Raw genomic sequence first — 21999 nt, 5'->3', positions numbered from 1 at the left:
TTGAGTAGCAAGGGGATGTAGCTCAAACGGTAGAGCGCTCGCTTTGCATGCGAGAGGTACGGGGTTCGATACCCCGCATCTCCAATGTTATTTTTCCTAATACAATTTTTATCCGTCAATGAGCCTCTAATCACGTTTTCTGCACCTCAAGTATCACACAAAATAGAAGTACCATGAATTCAGGGTAGCAGAAACCACAATGTGAAAGTTGTTCTGCAATCGTTGGGAGTCTTGGCTACCTCTATTGAAGCAACCTCCAACATATTCTTTCACATCTTTTACCAATATTTCCTGATTTTCTTGTTTTTATTTCAATAAATTAAATTAATGTATTAAAATAATTTATAATAATACTTTATATAGAATTTTTTTTATATATAATTATAAAAAATTTATTTAAATCAGTTATAAATATGAATAAATTATATATTACTATATAAAGAGATTAATTTTTTTAAAAAAGTATCTCTTTATATATATATATATGCTCTTTCAAAATCGTTTTAGTGTTAGCGTTGTGCTATATGTTTCTTTATTTTAATGTAATTAATTATACAAATATTGAAAAAACAGATAAATATTAATTACAAAAGTCTACAATTACATTTAGCTATTTTAATTATATTTGGATTGCATGATGAAACAAATTTTTATTAGGAAGTAGACAATTTAACTTCCATTATATAGAAAAAATAGGATTTTTTTAATTAAGTAAAACTCAATTGACCAATATATCTTTATTTAAGTATTTAAAAAAAGTTAACACTAATTTTATTACAGGTATTATTAATTTTAAAAATATATAACAAAGCAACAAAATTTATATTTTTTAGAAAGTCAAATTATATACTAAACTCATTTATTTGTAATATTTAAGAAATAGCTTCTTTAGAAATTTAACTGATTGAGAAATCAAATTTTCATTAAATTATAACTTATTTATAAGTATAAATTTTATTTAGTGCTAAATATATAATTATATACATATTTTATTATGTTCCTCCAAAATATATAAATTTAACAATAAAAAGAGAGGGATTTAAATAGTATTCTTTTTTAGTTTAAGAAATCAAAAAGGTCTACCTTCATTATGATATACTTTTTTTAAGAAAATAATTATCATATCTTCATTCTTATTCTTATTTTCAATATTAATAAATTATTAAATTTTATAATTAATAAGATATTATTATCTCTTAAAACTAAAAATATTATATAATTAAAAATAATTTATTAATTATTATGATATTAAAATATATTCTAAAATTAAATTATAATTAATCAAAAAATTTAGTATCTATTGATAATTAATAAAAATAATTATAAGATTATAAAAAATTAAAATTTGTATATAAAAAATAAATATACATATTAAATTAAAAATCAATATAGCGCTATATACTAAAAATTTATTATGTCTCAATATAAATATTATTTTTTAAAAACATTCTATACATAGCAATATCTTTTAAAATTATTAGATAGAATAATTATATGTCTATAAAATCAATAAATTTAAAAATTATTTATTAAATATCAAAATTATATATTATTAGTCGTTTATCAACGTCTCTGCACTTTGACGCGTTATTATTATTTTAATTATAAAAATCAAGTTGATAGATCTGATTTAATAAAATTTTTAATTTTTAATATTTTATTTTATAAAATTTTAAAAAATAATAATGAACTAACTATTTTTAAATGTTCTTAAATTTTTAAATTTTAAAATTTTGTTAATGCAATAATATAAAAATTATATATTAATTGATTTTAATATTATAAATTAACATATTAATATAATTAATATTATTTTATTTTAAAATTAAAAATTTATTATATAATAATAAATATAATATTAGAAATATTATTTTAAAATATTATTTTTACATTAAAATTATTATCTAATTATAAAAATTTAGTTAATATAATATTAAAATATAATTAATATACTATTTTTAATGATAAATTTAATATTATTATCTGATTAATTAATTTATTATTAAAATATAATTAATATTTTATTTAGAGTATATATTTATTTAGTAATGTAATTTATTAATAAAATAATTATAAAGTTGGTATAAAGATATAGATTAGGATATAAAGTTGGTATTGTATTTATAATTATCTTAATATCATGAAACAAATAACAGAAAGGAGAGAGAGAAGTGAAGCAACAACGTCCTGAACCAACTGGCTAGCTGAAATAACAAATATCCCTCCGCCCCTCGTCCCATCATTTTCTTTCTTTTTTCTCAGTAATGGCATCAGTACAGACATCGCTTTCTGCAATTACATGGCGGTCATCTCCGTCTTTCACTTCAGCTAATGCGACGACTTCACTCGTCTCCTTCCCGCGATTTACCCGGGAAAACCGGAAAATGACATGCAAAGCAATGGTTCAAGAAGCAGCTGCTGTACAAGGAGCTCCTGCTACTTACGCTAAAGCTATGGAACGTCTCTCTGCTAAAGAGTCTTTACTTCTCGCTGTTAAGTCTCTCTCAATTTCAATAACTTTTTATTTAATTAGGTCAATTAATACCATTCTACTTCTAATTTTGGATTCTTAATTCAGTTTAAAGATTCAGGTGGATTTGAAGCTCTGGTGACGGGGAAGGTAACAGAAATGCAAAGAATAGATGTGAATGAAAGGATTATTGGTCTTGAGAGGCTTAATCCTACGCCTAGACCTACTACGTAGGTGCTTATTTTTATTTATCTATTTATTATCTTTTTTAGAATTTCAATTAGATTTTGTTATTAGATGTTTATTTGTTTTATCAGCTATACACAGGTCACCATTTCTCGAAGGTCGATGGAATTTCGAGTGGTTTGGATCCGGAAGTCCTGGATTATTGGCTGCTAGATTTTTATTTGAGTCAGTACTGATTTCTGAATCAATTACAGTTAATTATTTTAAATGAATTGTTAGTTAATCTTATTTTATATTTATGCATTTTTTTCAGGAGATTTCCTTCAAGTTTGGCTAATTTATCGAAAATGGATGTGGTTATTAAGGATGGTAATGCAAAGGTTACTGCCATAATGAAACTATTGTCCTCGGTATTATACATCCTCTCTTTCGGAAACTTATGTATTTCAATGCATATCAATTAATAACCATAATTGTAGCATTCTCTGCTTTCTGTTCAAGCCAGCTAACCTAATGGATGGCACCTCTTTGAAGCCATTAACTCAGAATTAAAGCCTCTAACAAGCAAAGCATATAATTCAGGATCCTTTCTTCATGTTCATTTAACCAAAAATGTCTTAGCTTTGTGTAATATTAAACACTGTAGTTATAACTAGAGTTGATTCTTCTTAGTTAATTTATTTCTCCGTTTGGTACTGTTTTGTTTTTCTGTGGCCTGGGCCACATATTGCCTAGAGTGATTTAGTGTATGCCTTGCTTCCATGACTTGCTTGATGGCACTGGTGACTGGTGACTATAGGACTTATGTCTTAATTTCTATGGGTTGGTGGTGGGGGAGGTAAATCAGAAATTTAATTTGGATGAGGAGATGAGCTATTCAAAGGGAGACATAATCTTCTCACGTCAGGTCACAATGTTATCTCTTCAGATTCTTTTGTTTTATGGCATTTTAAGGGAGGAACTTGGAGCAGATGGAGTTGTTCTTGTGTTTCCTTTTACTTGTCTCTCCCTTAAACCTTATTTCTAAGCTGTAAATAATTATTTTCTTTAGTGATTATAAGAATTCAATGCAATGAGTGTCACTAATGGGTTTGATATACACCCCCTTTTTAGACCTTTTCTTATTTAATACTTTGTTAAGATCCAAATCATGCGTTGAATGATCTGTGGGCCAGTTGCATGGATTGAATCAATTAGGGATCCTTTGCACTTAACATGGCAAAAACTGAAGTTTAGGGTGTAATTAGTAATCTAAAGTTGGAGGAAGATCTCCACCTTAAAGGCCTGTTGCAATTTCTTTGGTGATGTGTGCAATAAGGACTTCATGGTTTGGTTATATGAAATAAGGATCTGATGTCTCTGTCCATGTTAAACTTCTACCAGTTCCTTCTGAATTATGGAGTGAAGTTACAAAACCATGCAGCCATAACAGAGTTTAGTCTTTGATGAGATATGGATGATGCTAACTGAATAAATGTTGCTATAGTCGTTATGAAACCTGTTCGCCATGCTCTTGTAGTGGGTCTTTTGGGTTTATTATTAATTTCTATTTCTGGTCTAATGCAGATAGAAAGCAAGTTTGTACTGTCTGCCAAGTTATCTGTAGAGGGACCTCTTAGAATGAAAGAGGAATATGTTGAAGGAATGCTTGAGACACCAACAATCATTGAAGAATCTGTACCAGAACAATTAAAAGGTGTACTTGGTCAGGCTGTTAGCACAGTGCAACAACTTCCAGTTCCTATCAGGGATGCTGTTTCCAGTGGGCTAAAAGTTCCTTTATGTAAGTTCTAAAATTTGGATAATGGTATCTGTCTTGTATTGTTAGCATTTGAGGGTTCAAATGTCTTGCTTTTTCCTCCATATCCCTTTAAGCAAAAGGAATAAGAAAGGGGGTTTTGATATGTTTCAGTCGTTTCCTTCTCATGCTGGTAGGGAAATCTCTTTCCTCACTAAATTTACTTCTATAAAGCTCCAGTATCTTGCTATCAGGTTACTGACAGTAGTATTTCATGCCTAGATTCAAAAATTAGTCCACCTCTGTAATTTGGTTACTAGATTTAAGTTAAATAAGTAAAATACTGTTCATTATAGAGGATTTGTGAGAAATCTGTACGTTTACAAGATTCTTAGAAATGTGAAATACTTCCAATGATGTTTTGTTGCTTAGGCTAGCTATAGATCCCTTAGGTTATGTTTGGAAAGTCTAAAATGTAAGAGTTCAATCTGGATTCTATTCTCATGTTTGGAGAGCTCTTAGTTGCTAAAATTTGATTCTTTTCAGTTTCAGAAGAAAAAGTTTGAAAGAAATAAAATTATGCCAAAAAGTCACATGATTTTGCAAGACTTTATTCAACTGAATACTTGTGCAAACAAAGCCTTAATATCAATGGTAATCAGACCAAGGAGACAAAGGGAGTTTTTTTAATTGAGATTCTTGCACTAACAAGGTCATAATGCTAGTAGTAATTGGACCAATGAGACAAAGGAAGTTTTTTTGTTACTGTAAATCTCCTGGCACCAACAATATTTCATTTCTGTATGAATCCAAACCAATAGACTTTGACCCGCTATGCCTTGACTAGTGTATACTTTTATGTACGGCTTTCATTATCTTTTGCTGTGGAGAGATGTAGAAATGAACTAGCTTGTAAAATCTGAATCAACTGACAATTTGGTTAAGTGGGTGCATATAATTGCATTAGTTGACTATGCATTACATTATAGCTTCAACATATGCCATTGCTAGTGGAGTTGTAAATAATTATGGCTTGGTATTCAAGTTTTTCGTGGTGTTTATTCTGAGGATACTTCTGATGCTTCATTTCTAATACTATATCCTCTGTTCTTAAATATAAGACTGTTTTAGCTATTTACTATTAAATTTTTAAGTGCTACTTCCAAGAATTAAGAACCCACTCACTTTCCCATTGGGGTGGTTTAGGCTCATGAGATGATTCTGTTTTGAAGTCTTACTATAGCTTATCTGCCAATAAACCAATTTGGATATCTAATAATGTTTATGGTACTCTTTGTTTTTTAAGTTATCATTTTAAACTCATCCTAAGACTTCTCCTTTTAATTGCCTGCAGCTGGTTCGTTCCAGAGAATCTTCATGATTTCTTATCTTGATGAGGAGATACTTGTAAGTATTCTACTGAGTACATCTTGGAATAAATATAGATTTACATTTTTGCCCTTAAATTATTAATGCAGTGGTCTCAAGGCAGAATTGGGTATAATCATTGGGAACAAAATTATGTGATCTAGGTTTTGTTGTATTAACACTTCTGTAATAGTACGATGAGCCTCTGAATCCTTGCAAAATGGAGAGCCTTATGCATTGGGATTACCCATTTATTACTCTGCAATAGCAAAATTTATATTTGTCATAAAGGTATCGGACATGAAATATTAAACATGCCTGTGGATTGTGGAAAAAGGTGAATTTGGGGATCTAGGATATTACTAAATAACACAAAGAATTACTAATACAATCATAAATTGAGAGCAACAAATTAGTCCATCTACATTCATGAAGGCTTGTGCATTGAAATGATGTATATGGAACTGAAAAATCCAGTGCAATTCTGCTGCGATAAGTTGTTAAGTGGTGCTTTGCTAGATTAATTATGATGTGAATCCTGATTTCATTAACAAATGTATGAATGTTAAAATTTGGTTGTTTCCCTTGGTACACCTGTTCTAACATAGCCAGAATAAGTATAATCACTGTTATGAAGAATTGTCTTATGTAGACATTAGACACTATTTAGCTTGCTTTAAAATTGATATGGAGGAAGAGCAAATGGAGGGCTAGACCTCATCACAACCTAAATTCTTAGTTTGTTTCCTGACTCAGATTATAAGGGATACTGCTGGAATTCCTGAAGTTCTTACAAGGTTGGAAGCTCCCACATCTCCCCTGGTAGCCAACGGCGAATACGAGAGCTAGAGATACTGAGATTTTTTATTTTGTTTCTCAAACTTCTGATACTATGTAAAGAGAATATGAATGTTGTCACTAATTCTTCCTCTGTCTGTCTGAATTTATTTTACATTGTAGAGCTATTTCATTTTGTCTCTCTCAATAAGACAACCATTCTTCCCCTTTATCCTAATCTATTTGCCTGTTTATATGCACGAAAAGCTCACCAATCATATCAAAGGCGACCAAAGAGTCGGTGAAACTTTTCGGCCTTGTGAATTGGATTGTCCAAAGATGAAGTGGTTGATTCTGAATAGTGGTTTTCATGGTCTCGTCATCTTGTGCATACTTTTTCAAGTGGTGTGATTATTATCTTACCATTGTATTCACACCGTCTTTGATATCTTTATTCTCTTCATGTTCATTGACAAATCAAGAGTGCCCTCGAGCATATTTTACTCATTATAAATGATTGGTGCTTTCATCGTCAGTTGTGGAAGATTTGAATTAATTATTGAAGGCAGTTTGGTATGAGGTATGAATATTCTGGACTAAATATGTGCCTTGAGCCGTGCTGGTTGACTCTCTGTTTTGCTTTGCTGTAATGCTGATTACAGTCTCATCGCTTCTCAAAGGTTAGGCTTTACGTCACTCTGGCCTATGGGAAGACAGATTTGTTTTGCATTTTATATGATCTTATCAATTGTGGATTTCCTTATGAATATAAATATCTTAATCCCTAACTTTTGACTTTTAGCAGAAGATGACAGGCAACATGGATGGCGATTGCCAACCTCCACTTTATTCTACTTGAAACAGTTATCAGTTGGAGGGATTGGGTTCAAAGTTGACAATTGAGTTTCTATCCCTAAGGAGCATCATTAGGGAAGGTATGTGATACCTTGTATGTTCTCCCCTTTTTCGTTTTTTTTTTTATTAAAGAAAACCGGAACTTGAATGAGCTAAAAAGTAGAGGGTAACTCCTCTTCCCTTTTTAACTTTTACCGTACGTTACCTATTTGAATGGAGAAACATTTTGATTTCATCTTTGGCCTGTTTGTTTGAGGATTTTCCTTCTGTTGTTGCTCTAGGGGAAGCATGTTTTCTTTGTGTTTTATTTTTGTATGCTATTATTTCATTGACAGATGGAGGAATCTTCAACACAACTAATCTTTCACCCCCACTACCTCGCTACATTCTGGTAGACAAACTTGACCAGACATAAATTCTCTTCCTAAAACAAATTTTAAAATTATCAATTGAACCTCCATAAACTAACCAGAAAATTCTCCTTTTTATGCGTTCGTGAAGGCAAAGCACAAACCCTAAATTCAATACAACTTAATGCAGGAAAATCTAGTGACGGTGGTGACCAATATTTACAAGTTTATTATGTTACTCTAGTTTGTTGATGGTAACTAGCCCAAATTCCGTATCTTGATTCTGCGAGCAAAACGTCTCTCTGCTCGCCTACCAGGATTTGTCAAGTGGCAATCATTTAAATTCAAGAACAAATAAGGGCCGTAGTGCCCATTTGGAAGAAAATTTACTTTTTCAAAAGAATTTGCCATAGCTGTTCATAAAATGATTCCCTACTAAGGTATCATCCCTAACAATACTTTCTATTAAATAATAATAAAAAATTAACTGTTATTATTTATCTCGAATTGTGTGATTGAACAATTTTATTTGGCCTTATATTCAATTTTTTATCAATGAGAAAAGTAGAGAATATTGCTTTAAAAAAGAAAAGAAAAAATAATAAATTAGTGTTAAAGTCATTTTTCTCTATTTAAGAAAAGGGCATATAGCTCTTAAATTATTTTTTAGATTTTTAGAAAAAAAAGGAATGAATTAAAATCTTTTGGAGCTCTCATACTTTTTATAATATGGAATAAGCATGATTTAAGAACTCCATGATGAGTCACCTCTTTAAGAGCTTGTTGATGAGTGACCTCTTTGATTAGTACCTACGTAGGTTATACGTCATTTGTGATTGAGGCTACAAAAGGAATTGGACTGACACTAAAGATTGTATTTTCACCCTTTAAACAAATTTCAATTAGTAATAAAATTCTTAGGTCGGATTTGGTAATGTTGAAAATTAAAGGCGGCATTAGTATAATAAATATTAAGATTTTAAACTCCTAAATCTAATTAATTTGTAACTGATTGAACATATATAACTCTATGTTATTAATTTTTAAATTTATTCATATATTTCAAATTTTGTTAATAAAATAAAAAATTTGAAGTGAAATACTTTTAGTCATAAAACAAGAGCATAAAAGTGAATAATAACTTAGGAATATACTAAAAGTTAAATAAACAATTTTTAGTTTATTAGTGATAATCTAAACATATATTAAATGTATAATATCACTCCAATTAGAATCAATAATAAATATTAACTATTTTAAATTATCATTTTAAATAGTTTTTTATTTAATTAAAAGACTTTTAAGTTGGGTACAATTATTTTTTTGGGTTCTAATGGTTTTATTTTCACAGCTTTTTTTTTTTTACAATCTAAGATTTAAAAAATATTTTATTTATACGATTTCTTTTAAACTATACTATGGTATCTTTTTAATATTTTATTGGTATTGTTTTAGTATTATTTTCTTAATAAAATTATAACAACATTATTTTCATCTTTTATTTTTATCCATTTTTTTATTGTCATAGAAATTCAAATAACTGCTATAAACATAAAACTCAATTTTATTAACACCCTTAAATAGCTTTTTTAGTTTTATTTTAATTTTATTTTCATGTATTTTAACTATATTTTGGTATATTATGATATACTTTTTGAAAGACATATCTTTACGTCAAATCACACCTAATTGCTATAGAAAAACATATAATATCATTCAATTCATGAATTTCAAACATAAAGATATAATATAAAAATAATAAATTTATTTCATTTGGCTGGTTTCACAGTAATATAAATTAAATGATATCTTTTAAGTATATTGTTAGTAATTCTTTTACAAAATTCTAAAGGAAAGAAATCGTATAAATAAAAGTTTTTGAAAAGAATTATAAAATAAATTTAACGAAGCCTATGTTCCCTTTTAATTTTTTTTTTTTAAAAAAATCATATCCCATAAAATTTCTTTTTATTTTTTTATCAAATCAAAAGTAATAAATGTTGAAAGTAAGAACTTTTTCTAATCTCACGTTTTAGAAAGTATACATTTTTTTCTACTTTTACTCAACATCAGCAGAAAACGAGAATCTAACAGACTCATCCTATCATGACCAACTAAATAATTAAAGGGTTCTCTGCAAATTGCCCTGCCCTTTGTTCAAATTTTTGGTATTGATATTTGTTTGTTTTCTAGTACAAGATAATGCAAATGAATTGATTTTGACTTATACATTAATCATGGAAATAACAGTGTCCGACTAAATTACTATCTTCTCTAAACGATTTATGATCAATTATTGCAGATTGGTGGTTCTAACTTCTAATGTCGTCAGTACTTATCCTGATTAGATTGAGTTCTTGAAGGGGTAACTTAATTTCTATGGATGGTGCCGCTCCAAATACAATAATTCTGCCATTTGCACATAAAATTTACTAAAAAAGTTGACTTCAATTATGTGGTTTTGTTTAGTCAAATATTAATGTTAATTAACACTTAGCCACAAACTTGGATTTTCTTCATTGAAAAGTAAAATTATACAACCACTTGTCGAATCATCTTCATTTATCTATATAAATTGTTTATTGATACATTAAATTAACCACAATTTTGCGCATCTTTAACAAGTAATCCCACATCTTTTGGTAAACTAAAAACAGTCTTTTTTATCTTCTCACTCACACTTCAACATCCCAATAAAATTTAATTTAAAAATGACTAATCTAAAAATCGATATATCACTATTTTAAAAATCAAATTGGACCAGTCGAATTAACCGGACACTGCTGCTTCCAGTCTAGAAATAATTGTAAAATATCATATTTGCGAATAAACTGGACTGGACCGGATTAAATAGAATTAAACTGAAAAAATGAATCAACCAATTTTTTTTATATCTATTTATAAAAAGAGTTACTAAAGAAATAAAAAATGGATTATAACACCAATGCCTTTGTGTTTAAGATGATTAGAGCTTGCATTTAGAAAAAGTAATAATTCTTTTTTAAAAGTTGGTGTTTATAATTCATTTTCTTACACTGTTATGTTTTTATTATTTTACTTATAAGCTATGGTTGTACTAATATGTATGTAGTTAAGTTTGTTATTTAATTATTTAAATTTTAGCGTTTAGACTTTGTTAGATACCATTAAAAATTGATATTTTATTATTAGTTTATTTTATTATAATTAATTTTTATTTAACTAGTTTAATTGGAGGTCCAACCGATCTAACCAATTGCACCAGTAAATAATACCTTAACTGATTTGTTCAACACCGGTCTGATTTTAAAAACATTGATACAGACATACATGATGTTCTGATATGAAGCCTTTTCTATCACAATTAATTACATAATTGATATTTTGCTTTTAAAGGTTTTGTCTAAATATAGCAAGTTGTTTTAAATTTACTAAAAATTAAGTAATATAATAAGAAAAAAAAGAAAAAAGAAGAAGGATTGTGTTCACATGATGTTAATGGAGATTGTATAGTCACTATTTACCATGATGTTAACATTTTTGTCATAACTATAGGAGATTTCCTGCCATTGTATATTTAAGTACTAGTTTCTGAAATTGGGCAAGGGGCTTCTGAAAGTTCCACATCTTTGAGATATGCATGCACTTTCAGTTTCAACAATGACATATAAAAAAAAGTAGAGATGATTTTTTAGGAAAATGACTAATTGTATTGTACAATTAATTAATTTAAATTGAAGGAGATGCTAAAATGGCCTCTTCCTGCTTAGTTGTTTTGTTCCTTTCAGTCCATTAGCTACTCAAGCAACTCTCTTCTCCCACCATATCATTTTTCACAAATGTGTGACTACCTCTCGTCATTATACATTATGAAAAAAGCAAATAAAATAGAATTCATATTCAAGGCTTCCTTCATTGATATCTTATTTTGAGCGATAGCGTATCATCAATAACATCCGTCGTTAAAGCTTAAAACTCCATCGCCAAAGGTCCTCAGGGACGAAGTAATTCTGTAACTATAATGCTCTTGCTTAGACTTCAGCGACGGAATTTTCTGTCCATCACTGAATTTAGCGTTACAATATAAAATAGAAGCTGCTTTCCGATGCGGAAAGATGAAAAATATATTATGTATTATTATATAAAAGAACAGAAACAGATGGCAAAATTAAACATTTTCCATGGCACACACTTGGAATAGGAATTCAACTGTTTTGCTATGAACATTTGGATAATCATATATATAAATAATACATGCTTGTAGTAAATTAAACATCTAAATTACAAGTCTCTTAAGAAATTTAATTAAAAAAAGAGAGAGAGGTGCAATTGCGCTATCATATAGTTAGACTATTACTATGAGAAGACTAGTAGATATATATATACAATAAGCCTTGCAAGAAAAGTAATTTATTTATCATATATATATATATATATATATATATATTTCAGCACGTTCATGTTTGATCTTCCAAACAATATGTTCTTCCCAGTAAGAGAAGGCCGATGCCACATCCAAAATAAACTTATATAAACTCAGACAATTTATAACAAAAACAAATGAGAACAATATCAATTAATCTCTTACATCCAAATGGAGCAGGCAAATATGTAACTAAGTGCCATTTCTCTGCAAAGGAAATATATATATAATTTTAGGCCTTTTTTTCCCCTTTGTATTTACATTAAGGAAGAGTCATCATACCTTAAGATTAAGAAATTTATAGAGAGACAGGCAAACCAAAAAAAAAATAAAAAATAAATATATAGCAAGAAATTCAGTTAAGTAATTATCTAATTAAGCAAAACTAAATAAACCAAGCTACCAATTTGCAAGGAAAACCCCAAAATTATTTTTGATTAGGAATTTAGGCAAGTTGACTCTCTCCGAAACCATGCATGTGATTAGTTTCCATAGGCAGCATTGAGAACTCATCAAGTTCTTGAATGAAACCATCCAAATCTGCAAAACCAGCTAAGAACCCACCTGAATTTGCACAATTCCACATTGCCTCTTCTTCTTCTTCTTCTTTCTTAACCATACCAAGCCCACTTCTTATCTCCACTTTCTTGGTCACTACTGCAGGCAGGTTAGTTCTTGGCTGATGATGATGGTGGTGGTGCTGATGATGATGATCTACTCTTCTTGGTTTCTTGATCTTACTCTTGGAACCCTTTTGATCAGCTGCTGGTTTTCCTGTAAGCCTTTGCACCAACTCCCGGAAGTTAGCAACATCTGTCTTGATGATTTCAGGAGCAAATATGTGAATTATGCGTATTTTTGGCTTGACTTTGGATATCGTTTGTGAATCTTTATGCATGGACAGTGGTGATGAAGTAGTTGTTCGATGAGAGGACACACAGGGTACCTGCTGCTGCTGCTGCTGCTGTTTCTTCATCATCATCTTCATCACTTCCTCCATTGATATATATATGAAGGTCACTTCCTTTTTATCAAAGAAAGATAGAGACACGAAAAGGAGTTGGTGTAGTTGTTTAGAAGGAAAAGAGGGGAGGAGGATGCCTCTTATATATAAATAGAGAGAGAGAGAGAGAGAGAGAGTGAGAAAGGAAGAAAAGAAAGGAGTTGTTGAGTGAAAGGACAAAGAAGAAATTTTAAAGAGAAAGACAAGCTGTCTGTTGAGAGGAAGAGAAGGATTATATGAATCCTTGTCTGGACAAACAGAGTCAATAAAACTGACAAAATGTCATTTTGGCCCCTGAACTTCAGATACGGGTCTAAAAGCATGCCAAATTAATCTTTTGGGCCATGTAAATACATAACTTTGTGAAGGCCTATTACCAATTAAATATCAACTCTACACTTTTTAATAATTATTTTAGAATTTTAAAATAAATACTTATATTTTTAATTTATTTTTAAAAATATTTTTTAATAATAATTTTTAAAATTTTACAATATTAAAAATTAATGTGACAAGTCAATTATACTTATTATTAAAAAAACTAGCAAACTAGAAAAAAATATATTGCATTTAGATGAAAGATGTGTGAAATGATTTATATAAATTTTAATAATATATTATTAAATTTATGATAAATTATTTTTACTAATTTATAATTATTATTATTTTAGTTGTCACGTTAATTTTCTTACCGTAAAATTTCAATAATTGTTATCGAAAATTATTATTAAAAATATGAATATTTATTTTAAAATTTTAAATAATTAAATAAAAATATTAAAAAATATAAAATTAAAGATTTAAGTTGCGGTTAGACGATGTTTAAATGTATAAGTTTGATAAGAGGAAATCCAAAAGAAAACGAGAGAAGAGAGAGGAAAAGTAATTTAAGAAATTAAATTCTATTTAACTTATTCTTTTTATAAGACAAAATACTAAACGAGTGCTACACTTGGCATAGGCAACGCGTAATGGGCAAATGGAGGTGTTCCTCAATAAGTGGGCTCATATCTCTCGAATTTTGCTAGTTATGGATTTATTAGGACAATTTCAAATTATTCGAATTTCTTGGACCCTTATTCCAAGTTCAGGGGCCAAAATGACCCTTATCTTTTAATAAAGTAACAAAACCCAAATGGTCCCAAAAGTTTCCTAATTAAGATTTATTACCTTTTATAATATTCTTTTTAGGTGTATTTTAGGAGGGCAAGTGAAAAGGAGAGATATGAACACAATAATATTTACTCTTTTATAATTTTTGTTGGTGCATTTTAAAAAGAGAATGACCATTTTTACTGAAATGACTGCAAATCCCATCTTTTCTTTCTTAATCTTCTGTTGGATTATAGCCCAACTTGCATTATGTTTAATTTTTTTTACCATTTCTTTCTTTTTTTCGAATCTTTGGATAATATTAATGCGGTTACTTAGTTTCCTTAATAATCATATAATTAGGTATCAAGTTGACAGTGTTCTTCTAATTAAAGGAGATTTAAGTAAAATCTTGGCTAAACAAAAAGGTCAATGCATTTATTCAATTTCTTAATCATTGAAAATTGACATGAACATACATAGGCTTTGTTGAGGAAATAAAACAAGAAAAATTGTAGAGAATCTGATAATGATATTAAACAATTAAGTAGTCTCCAAACCATTCAAGTCGGTGCCAGTAATGACACGAATTTATTTTCAATAATTTAATTTTTAACTATTTAAGTATATTGATGCCAAAAATAAAAATCTATTTCATTAAATATATCAATTCTTAAATGATTTATGTTCGTTACGTAAAATTATATATCCATGGTTAATAATTATAATATTTAATTATTTCATGATGTATAATTGCATTTATATTGATATTGGTACATAAATTATCATTAATCAATTATAATTAAACACTAATTATGTATAAATATAATAATACATTATGAAATATGTGACACGTCATATAATTGTAATCATATGGAAGATTTTCCTCAAAATTTCTTCATGAAGCAAGCTTTGGTCGATACTTGAATTGATAAAGAAAGACATAAGAGACTTAAAAATACTAATTAAGGCTCCATATGCCAGCTTTTTATTTATTTATTTTGTTAACAATGGTTAAAAATAGCAAATGGGATGTATAAAAAGGGGCATAGAAACCCCATAATGTACAGAAATGATAGCTACATGTTTCTTTCTAAAAATAAAAATAATAAATAATAAAAAGAAAAAGAAAAAGAACTAAATGTGTGGTGTAAACATTTATAGCACCTAAAAGTATAAGTAGAATGCATGCCATTGTTGATGAGAAGGATCATTATTCTGTAAACATCTGTACGTAAGTTTATAAATTCTTCTTCTTCTTCTTTTTCCCTTTAACCTAGTATACAAAAGAAGCCTATAAAAACAACACCATTGCAAGAATATTTAAACCTACACTATATAAGCATGTAAACTATAAGGAGAAATATCCAATTAAACTACATAATTAATTCTTGAAGAAAATATGCATTTTCACCCTTTATATTTGTAGTGAGTGTCAAAATTTGCCTCCCTAAATTTTCGTTTCCGTCCAACAAAACTCAAATTTCTCTAGATTTATCATTTGAGTCATTATCTCAACTAAAAACTCGGTAAAGAGTAACTCCATTTTACGAATTGTGATGTAGAATAAATTTAAAATGCCTATTACTATTAAAAAAAAACATCAACTTTATCATATACCGACAATTATTATGTTCAATTCCTTGAAGTTTGATAAATTTATTGAAAAACACAAACATTTTAACAATTTTAGCCAATTAACAAGAATGACTCAAATTGATTAACATACTGATATAGTTAAATAAAAAGTTAAACCGATAGACTAAACTTTAGAAAGAATCCACATGATACCTCATTTTTCACCTTAACAACTAACGTTATTGTCTTGAACCATAATCAGAGTAGAAATTTAAACTTATGCCCTAAATATTAGCAAAATCAAGATTCATTCATTTCTAATCTATTTGCAAAGAAAGATTATAGGTTTTGATGATTTATTATATTAATACAACTCTTTAATTTAGAAGAGAAAAACTCACCCAACTTGGTCAGCGCTTCTTCAATACAAATGAGACATCCTATGTATATATGTATTTAAATATTAATAGCAGTAAGTGTTTCATATCACATTACATAAAATAAATATGTCAATTTATAAAATTAACTAAAATTATCAAAATAAATATATTTTTTTAAACAAATTTGGCAAAATTAAAAGGATCGAAGTTTAGATATATATATATATATATTTTTTATTCCAATAGATCAAATTAAAATGAGCCTATTAGAATTAAAAGGAGGAAAAGAAAAATAAAAGAATTTCTATCTTCCTTCTTTCTTCCACATTTCTACAAGTGTAATGTTGCTTGTGTTGTTGGTTTTATGGCGAAAGGAAAGGATGCGACACTGCCATGTTGCTTACTTTGTTGGTTTTTTTTGTTTAATTCAAGGTTGATGTGTGGCATTGCGGTGGGGCTCACTTTCTAAAAGAAATTTTTGCCACATCAGCTCAAAGCAACGATTATTTAATTCAAAATATTTTTCCATATAATGAGAGACATGGACTCATGCTTTTCCTTAAAAAAATTAAGTAAAATTGAATAAAAAGAAAATTCTTGAGGGATGAATATGCACCTCATTATAAGTATAAGGACAAACTAATACGTAAAAGATGATAAAAGAAGATGAAGTACGAGGATTAATTACAATACGATCACTCAAGCTTTTAAAGTCATCAAATGTCTATTTTTTTTTTATTAATTGAGTTTAATTCTATTTGAATCAAATCATTAGCTCAAATTATAACGGAATTAGGTTAACTTGACATACCATATATGAGATTAATATAATATTAATTTTCATAAAAGTCTAATTTTATTTTATTTAGTTATTGAGTTTTATTTGTATTTTTAGTATATCAAATTATATTCAAAACTGTTTCCGATCACAAAAATTAATTAATTCTATTAGAATTAAAGTTAATAATTTACTTGGTTAAAGTAAAATTAATCTCAAATAGGAAGTTGAATTTTAGTAATTTAAGTGATATACTTAAATGATAGTGGTTGAATATTTACTCTAGATTTTTAAAATTAAGGAACTTAAATTAAAGCTTTTCTAATGCAACTCTTATAAAATAAGAAAGCAAGTAATTTATGCAATTTGTATATATATATATATATATATATATATAGAGAGAGAGAGAGAGAGAGAAGGGTGTCATTGGTAATATAAAATTGGTGTACAAAAAAGTGTGTGTGATTCCCACTACTGAATTTAATGACAAAAGAATCCGCGTAGTTGGAAGAAAAAGATGATGCAAAATTGTTATAGCAATCGTCATTGTTTGCACAAACCATATCCGCCTTCCATATGCACCTCTTCTTTAATTTTCCTCATTTCTTGCCCCTATTTCTTTTTTTTTTTTTATTTCTCATGCGTTTTTTTTTTTTTTTTATAAAAGTCCTTGACATCTCTATTTGCCAATAAAATAAGAGTATATTAATTTATAAAATTAGCTCATATATATGTTCTTAATAAGATATTTAAAACCCAACTCTAAATCTCATTGGACTTAGGCAATCTAATAGAAATTAAATAATTGATAGCAATCTTAAGGGAAACCATTTGTATCTAATTTAAAGCAACCAAGTTGTATAATGATGGCTGGCATGATGGCCTAAACGAAATGCATCAGTCTATGGGTGAGTTAAAAATAAGAAGAAGATAAACAAAACATAATACGAGTTAATTTCTATAATAAAATATATAAGAAAATAATACTATTTATTTCAGTTTTTATTCATAGTAGAAAAGGATAATTATTTGAATTGGAGAAATGGATGTGACTGTGTTACGTGGATACTAAAGTTGTGAAGTGCTTTAGATTTCAGTCTATTGTTGCACTCGAACTGGAATTTAACTCACAAATTTGATAAAATTGTTCTTCGGTTAAAATACAAATAAATAAAAAATGAACAACAAATTCATAATTGCTAATTAAACCATATAAAAATATCATATCTTTCTTGCATATATTTCTTACCCTTTCTTCTATTTGATTTCAAAACCTTAAACAAGTAAATAAATGAATAAGCAAAAGACCATCTTTGGCTTTCACTTAAATAATGATAAGTTTTCATATAGTTTATGATTAATTTAACTTTAGCTTTTTTTGGATGTTAAGAGAAAATAATGTGACCCAAATTAAAATTAATTGTATTTTTATTAATCATAATTATAGTTTATAAGTCATACATAGACCATTATAGGTTTATAGATAATATATTTAATTAATAGAAAAGGCAAAATCAAAAGATTGGAGTTGACAGAGAACGAGAATTAATAGGGACCGTATGATATATATATATATATGCACGTGAAACACTGAGATACGATGAGAGATGATTTAGAAAGCGCGTAAAACAAGCAGAGAACACACGAGTCTCGTGGCCGGCCCGGCACCAAAATCTAAGTTCAGCAGTACCAGCCGATTTGGGGATTTATTCTGTTAATGCCACGTGGAAGAATCATATGCACCCATGAGTTGGGTTAGCTAGAGCCAGCCCAAACGAACTGAACTGCCTGTCCGAACCAACAGAGAGTGGACCCCAATCGTTGAGGTGGTGGTTCCTTCCCTTCACGTTTAGTCAGTTGGAGACCACTTCTTTCCCGCTATATCTTTTGAAGATTTCTGCCTCCATGATCCATCTCCCACTTCTCCTCATAATTTTAAGCTGTAAATTATTATATAAAAATTATAATATTAATATTTGAATAATTATAAATTTAGTACTTTTTATTTTTCTATTTCAGTATTTAAATTATTTTTATTTAAATAAGTATTCGTACCTATTAATTTATATATATTATGAAATCTCTTGAAGATTAAAATAATATTTTACTCATTTTATATATAAAACAATTCTAATTCTTACAAAATTTAAAATTTTTATTTCTTTTTTTTTAATTTTTTTAATTTTTTTATTAAATCTTTTTACCATTAAAGAAAATATTGAATTAAACTTATTTAACTTTTTAAGAATTATTCATCATTTTTATGTTTTTAGAAATTATTTTTAGAAAAATATTTAATACTTTTTACTTTCTTTTTTATTGTTTTAAGGTGAAATGATATATTCTATTTTTTTTTTAGGTGAATGCACAAAAATTAAAAAAGATATTTAATTTTTTAAATTTTTTTATTTGAATAAATAAAAACAACAAAATTATTTAATATGCAATGCAAATGCTTATGATTTAAATTATATGCTAAAAAAGAGTATTTAGCCTAGCTATTTACTTAGTAATCCCTTTATTTTACATTAAGCCTAGATCTAATGAATGAGATAATGACGTGCATTTTCCTTTAGTCACTCAAGCTAATGATGCAATTAAAATTTTTTATACCTATATAGATTGAAGCAAAGTTGATGTCTTTAATACTTTCAACCTAAATATATTCATAACAATTACTATTGTTAAATTAGTTTGATGGTTAACTAACAATAATAACTAAAACTAATAAAGATACGAAGGTAAATAAATCATTCATTAAATAAATAAATAACAAGGTTCATACAAATAAAACTAAACTAAATACTTATAAAAACTAGCTTAACATATTTAACCCAATGATTATATTAAAATTAAATAAAGAGACATAAAGCAATAAATTAAAAGCTCATTTTAGATCCAGAATTTCTTCAAATAGAAAAATGATTGGTAATCGTTCTCAATTTCTTGAAAAGCTCCTTAGATCTTATAAAGAGTAATGAAAACTAAACTGAAGTGTTTATAAAAGAATTACAAAGAAAATAATGGTAGATAAATGCAAAGAGCATTTAGGAGAAAACTCTCATATTTAGTATAATAGATCTCCCCTGCTTGTAGAGATTTCTTTTGCAGAGTCATTCCTTAAGGACAACACCTTTAATAGTTATCACTTAACTTTCCTAAATACAATAAACAACTTAAAAGTACTTTTCCATAATAATTGATTAATTTCTCATCGTGCGCCTTTATATATTCAGTTAGGCTTTGCAATCGCAGCTCATGCATCTTAATCGTGAGTTTTTGACAGCAACAGTCCAATTTAAGTCCATTATTGAATATTTTACTCTATATTTTTTTCTCTTGGCTAATATTATTTGGAAATAGACAATTTAGCTGAAGTGAGATAAAAATATATAATTTTACCATACTATATATATATATAAAATTTGGACCTATCACATAAATTTACTAAAAATATCTTAATAATTATTTAGTTAATTAGATTAATTAGGTCATTAATTTATTAAATAATAATATTAAAATTTATTAAATATAAATCTAACTCAATTCTATTATGATTTATAATATTAGTTATAAAACATAATTTTAAATTATTAAGAGTTTTAAAAAATTAAAAAAAAAACGTGAAGTATATAAAAAAATATTGTACGATTTTAATATCCAACAATTTGGTAATTTCAGTTTAGTGTAAGAGGGTTCCATCTAATTAACAATTTCTAGTCATGTTTAAGAGGTTAACATGAGTTATTCCAAACCAAATTGTAAGAGGTTAACTGTAGCGAGACAATTGTAAATAGTCAACCATTACCTTTGATGACTGACTACAGATGCCTGCCAACATCTGGCGATAGATTTAGAAACTAAAGAAAACAGACAGAAGTTTAATATTAATTAGAATTAATGGGAGTGTTAACAGAACTATAGCTGCATTTTCATATATTTAGGAAGTAAACAATTTAAGATAGTTTTATATTTATAAAAAAATTATAAATTTAGTATTTTAATTTTAATATTTCTCTATTTTAGTATCTAAAACTATTTGTTGTTTAATTAAATATGTGAATTTAATACATATATTAGTATGGTTTCTTTAACTGGTTTTACGAATTAAATTACATATGCTACTTATTTTAAACCGTAAATTGATTTAAATATTTTTATTTAAAATAATTTATAATTTCTTTTTTCTTTTTTTTATTCATTTTCAACACCTTTTTTCCAAATTTTTATTTGTTTCTCAAGAAATTAAAAAAAGAAAAAAAAATCTCATTCATCCAAGTAGAAAATTAGATGTTATTTTTTGTTTTTTTATTTTCTTGTATACTCTCAAAGAAAAGATATATTCTTCCACTTAAAACGCCAAGAAAATAGAGAAAGAGCTATTAATTTTTTTAAGAATAATGTTTAGTAATAAAAAAATAATAAGTAAATTTATTTTTCAAAAAATGAATAAAAACTAAAAATAAAAAATTAATTAAATAAATTTTTTAGTGTTAAAAATATTTGATAGAAAATAGAAAGAAGATAAAAAAAAACTGAAAAGAAATAGAAAAATTATAAGTAATGAAGAGTGAGGATATTTGGATTATTTTATGCGTATAATGAGTTAAATTATTATTTTAATATGTAAAACTTGCAAGACAGACACATTATAATATACATAAATTTCAAGGTTCAGACACTTAATTGAATAAAAAAAATCAAATGTTAAAATAAAAAAAATCAAATGTTAAAATAAAAAAAATCTAAAAGTTAAGACACTAAATTTATAATTATTTCTAAAATTATTGAATTTGATTATAATAAAAAATTACAATCGATCCAAAAGAGAGTTAGATTGTATATGAAAACTTAATTTTAATTCTATTATAACTTTTGATCTAAGTAACTACATTAACTATATGCTTTTTCTTTTTATCAATAAAGGTATTTAATGATTTTTCTATTTTTATTATATAAATAAAAAAATTAATTATTAATATTTACATGCAAAATACGTGAATAAAACGACAAGTATGTATT

General features: G+C 27.4%; 2 protein-coding genes and 1 non-coding gene across 3 annotated transcripts; 2 read left to right on the top strand and 1 right to left on the bottom strand.

The window, feature by feature from the left end:
- Positions 1 to 11: 11 nt before the first annotated feature.
- On the top strand, positions 12 to 84 carry TRNAA-UGC. Its single transcript has one exon. It is a non-coding gene; the product is annotated as a tRNA-Ala (tRNA).
- Positions 85 to 2136: 2052 nt separating this feature from the next.
- On the top strand, positions 2137 to 6771 carry LOC8267066 (probable plastid-lipid-associated protein 13, chloroplastic). The gene is made up of 7 exons (XM_002530660.3): positions 2137 to 2492; positions 2579 to 2700; positions 2798 to 2881; positions 2970 to 3066; positions 4223 to 4439; positions 5749 to 5801; positions 6519 to 6771. Exons 1-7 carry the CDS (start codon positions 2265 to 2267, stop codon positions 6609 to 6611), a joined length of 894 nt encoding a protein of 297 aa, XP_002530706.1. The 5' UTR covers positions 2137 to 2264; the 3' UTR covers positions 6612 to 6771.
- A 5560-nt stretch (positions 6772 to 12331) lies between these two features.
- Positions 12332 to 13293, bottom strand: LOC8267065 (VQ motif-containing protein 17). Its single transcript, XM_002530659.4, has one exon. It carries the CDS (start codon positions 13144 to 13146, stop codon positions 12592 to 12594), a length of 555 nt encoding a protein of 184 aa, XP_002530705.2. The 5' UTR covers positions 13147 to 13293; the 3' UTR covers positions 12332 to 12591.
- Positions 13294 to 21999: the final 8706 nt, after the last annotated feature.

This window comes from Ricinus communis, chromosome 10 (genome assembly GCF_019578655.1).
Source record: "Ricinus communis isolate WT05 ecotype wild-type chromosome 10, ASM1957865v1, whole genome shotgun sequence".
Taxonomy (NCBI): Eukaryota; Viridiplantae; Streptophyta; class Magnoliopsida; order Malpighiales; family Euphorbiaceae; genus Ricinus; species Ricinus communis.
Note: the sequence above shows the minus strand (reverse complement) of the source record. Positions and strands in the feature narration are given on the sequence as shown.

What these genes read in the sequence shown, in the direction of transcription:
- LOC8267065 (XM_002530659.4), bottom strand. Translation starts at nt 13,146, where the DNA reads ATGGAGGAAGTGATGAAGATGATGATGAAGAAACAGCAGCAGCAGCAG.
- LOC8267066 (XM_002530660.3), top strand. Translation starts at nt 2,265, where the DNA reads ATGGCATCAGTACAGACATCGCTTTCTGCAATTACATGGCGGTCATCT. An exon ending in GCTGCTAGATTTTTATTTGA is followed by an intron (nt 2,882 to 2,969) that starts GTCAGTACTGAT and finishes CATTTTTTTCAG; the next exon opens with GAGATTTCCTTCAAGTTTGG. An exon ending in TGGGCTAAAAGTTCCTTTAT is followed by an intron (nt 4,440 to 5,748) that starts GTAAGTTCTAAA and finishes AATTGCCTGCAG; the next exon opens with CTGGTTCGTTCCAGAGAATC.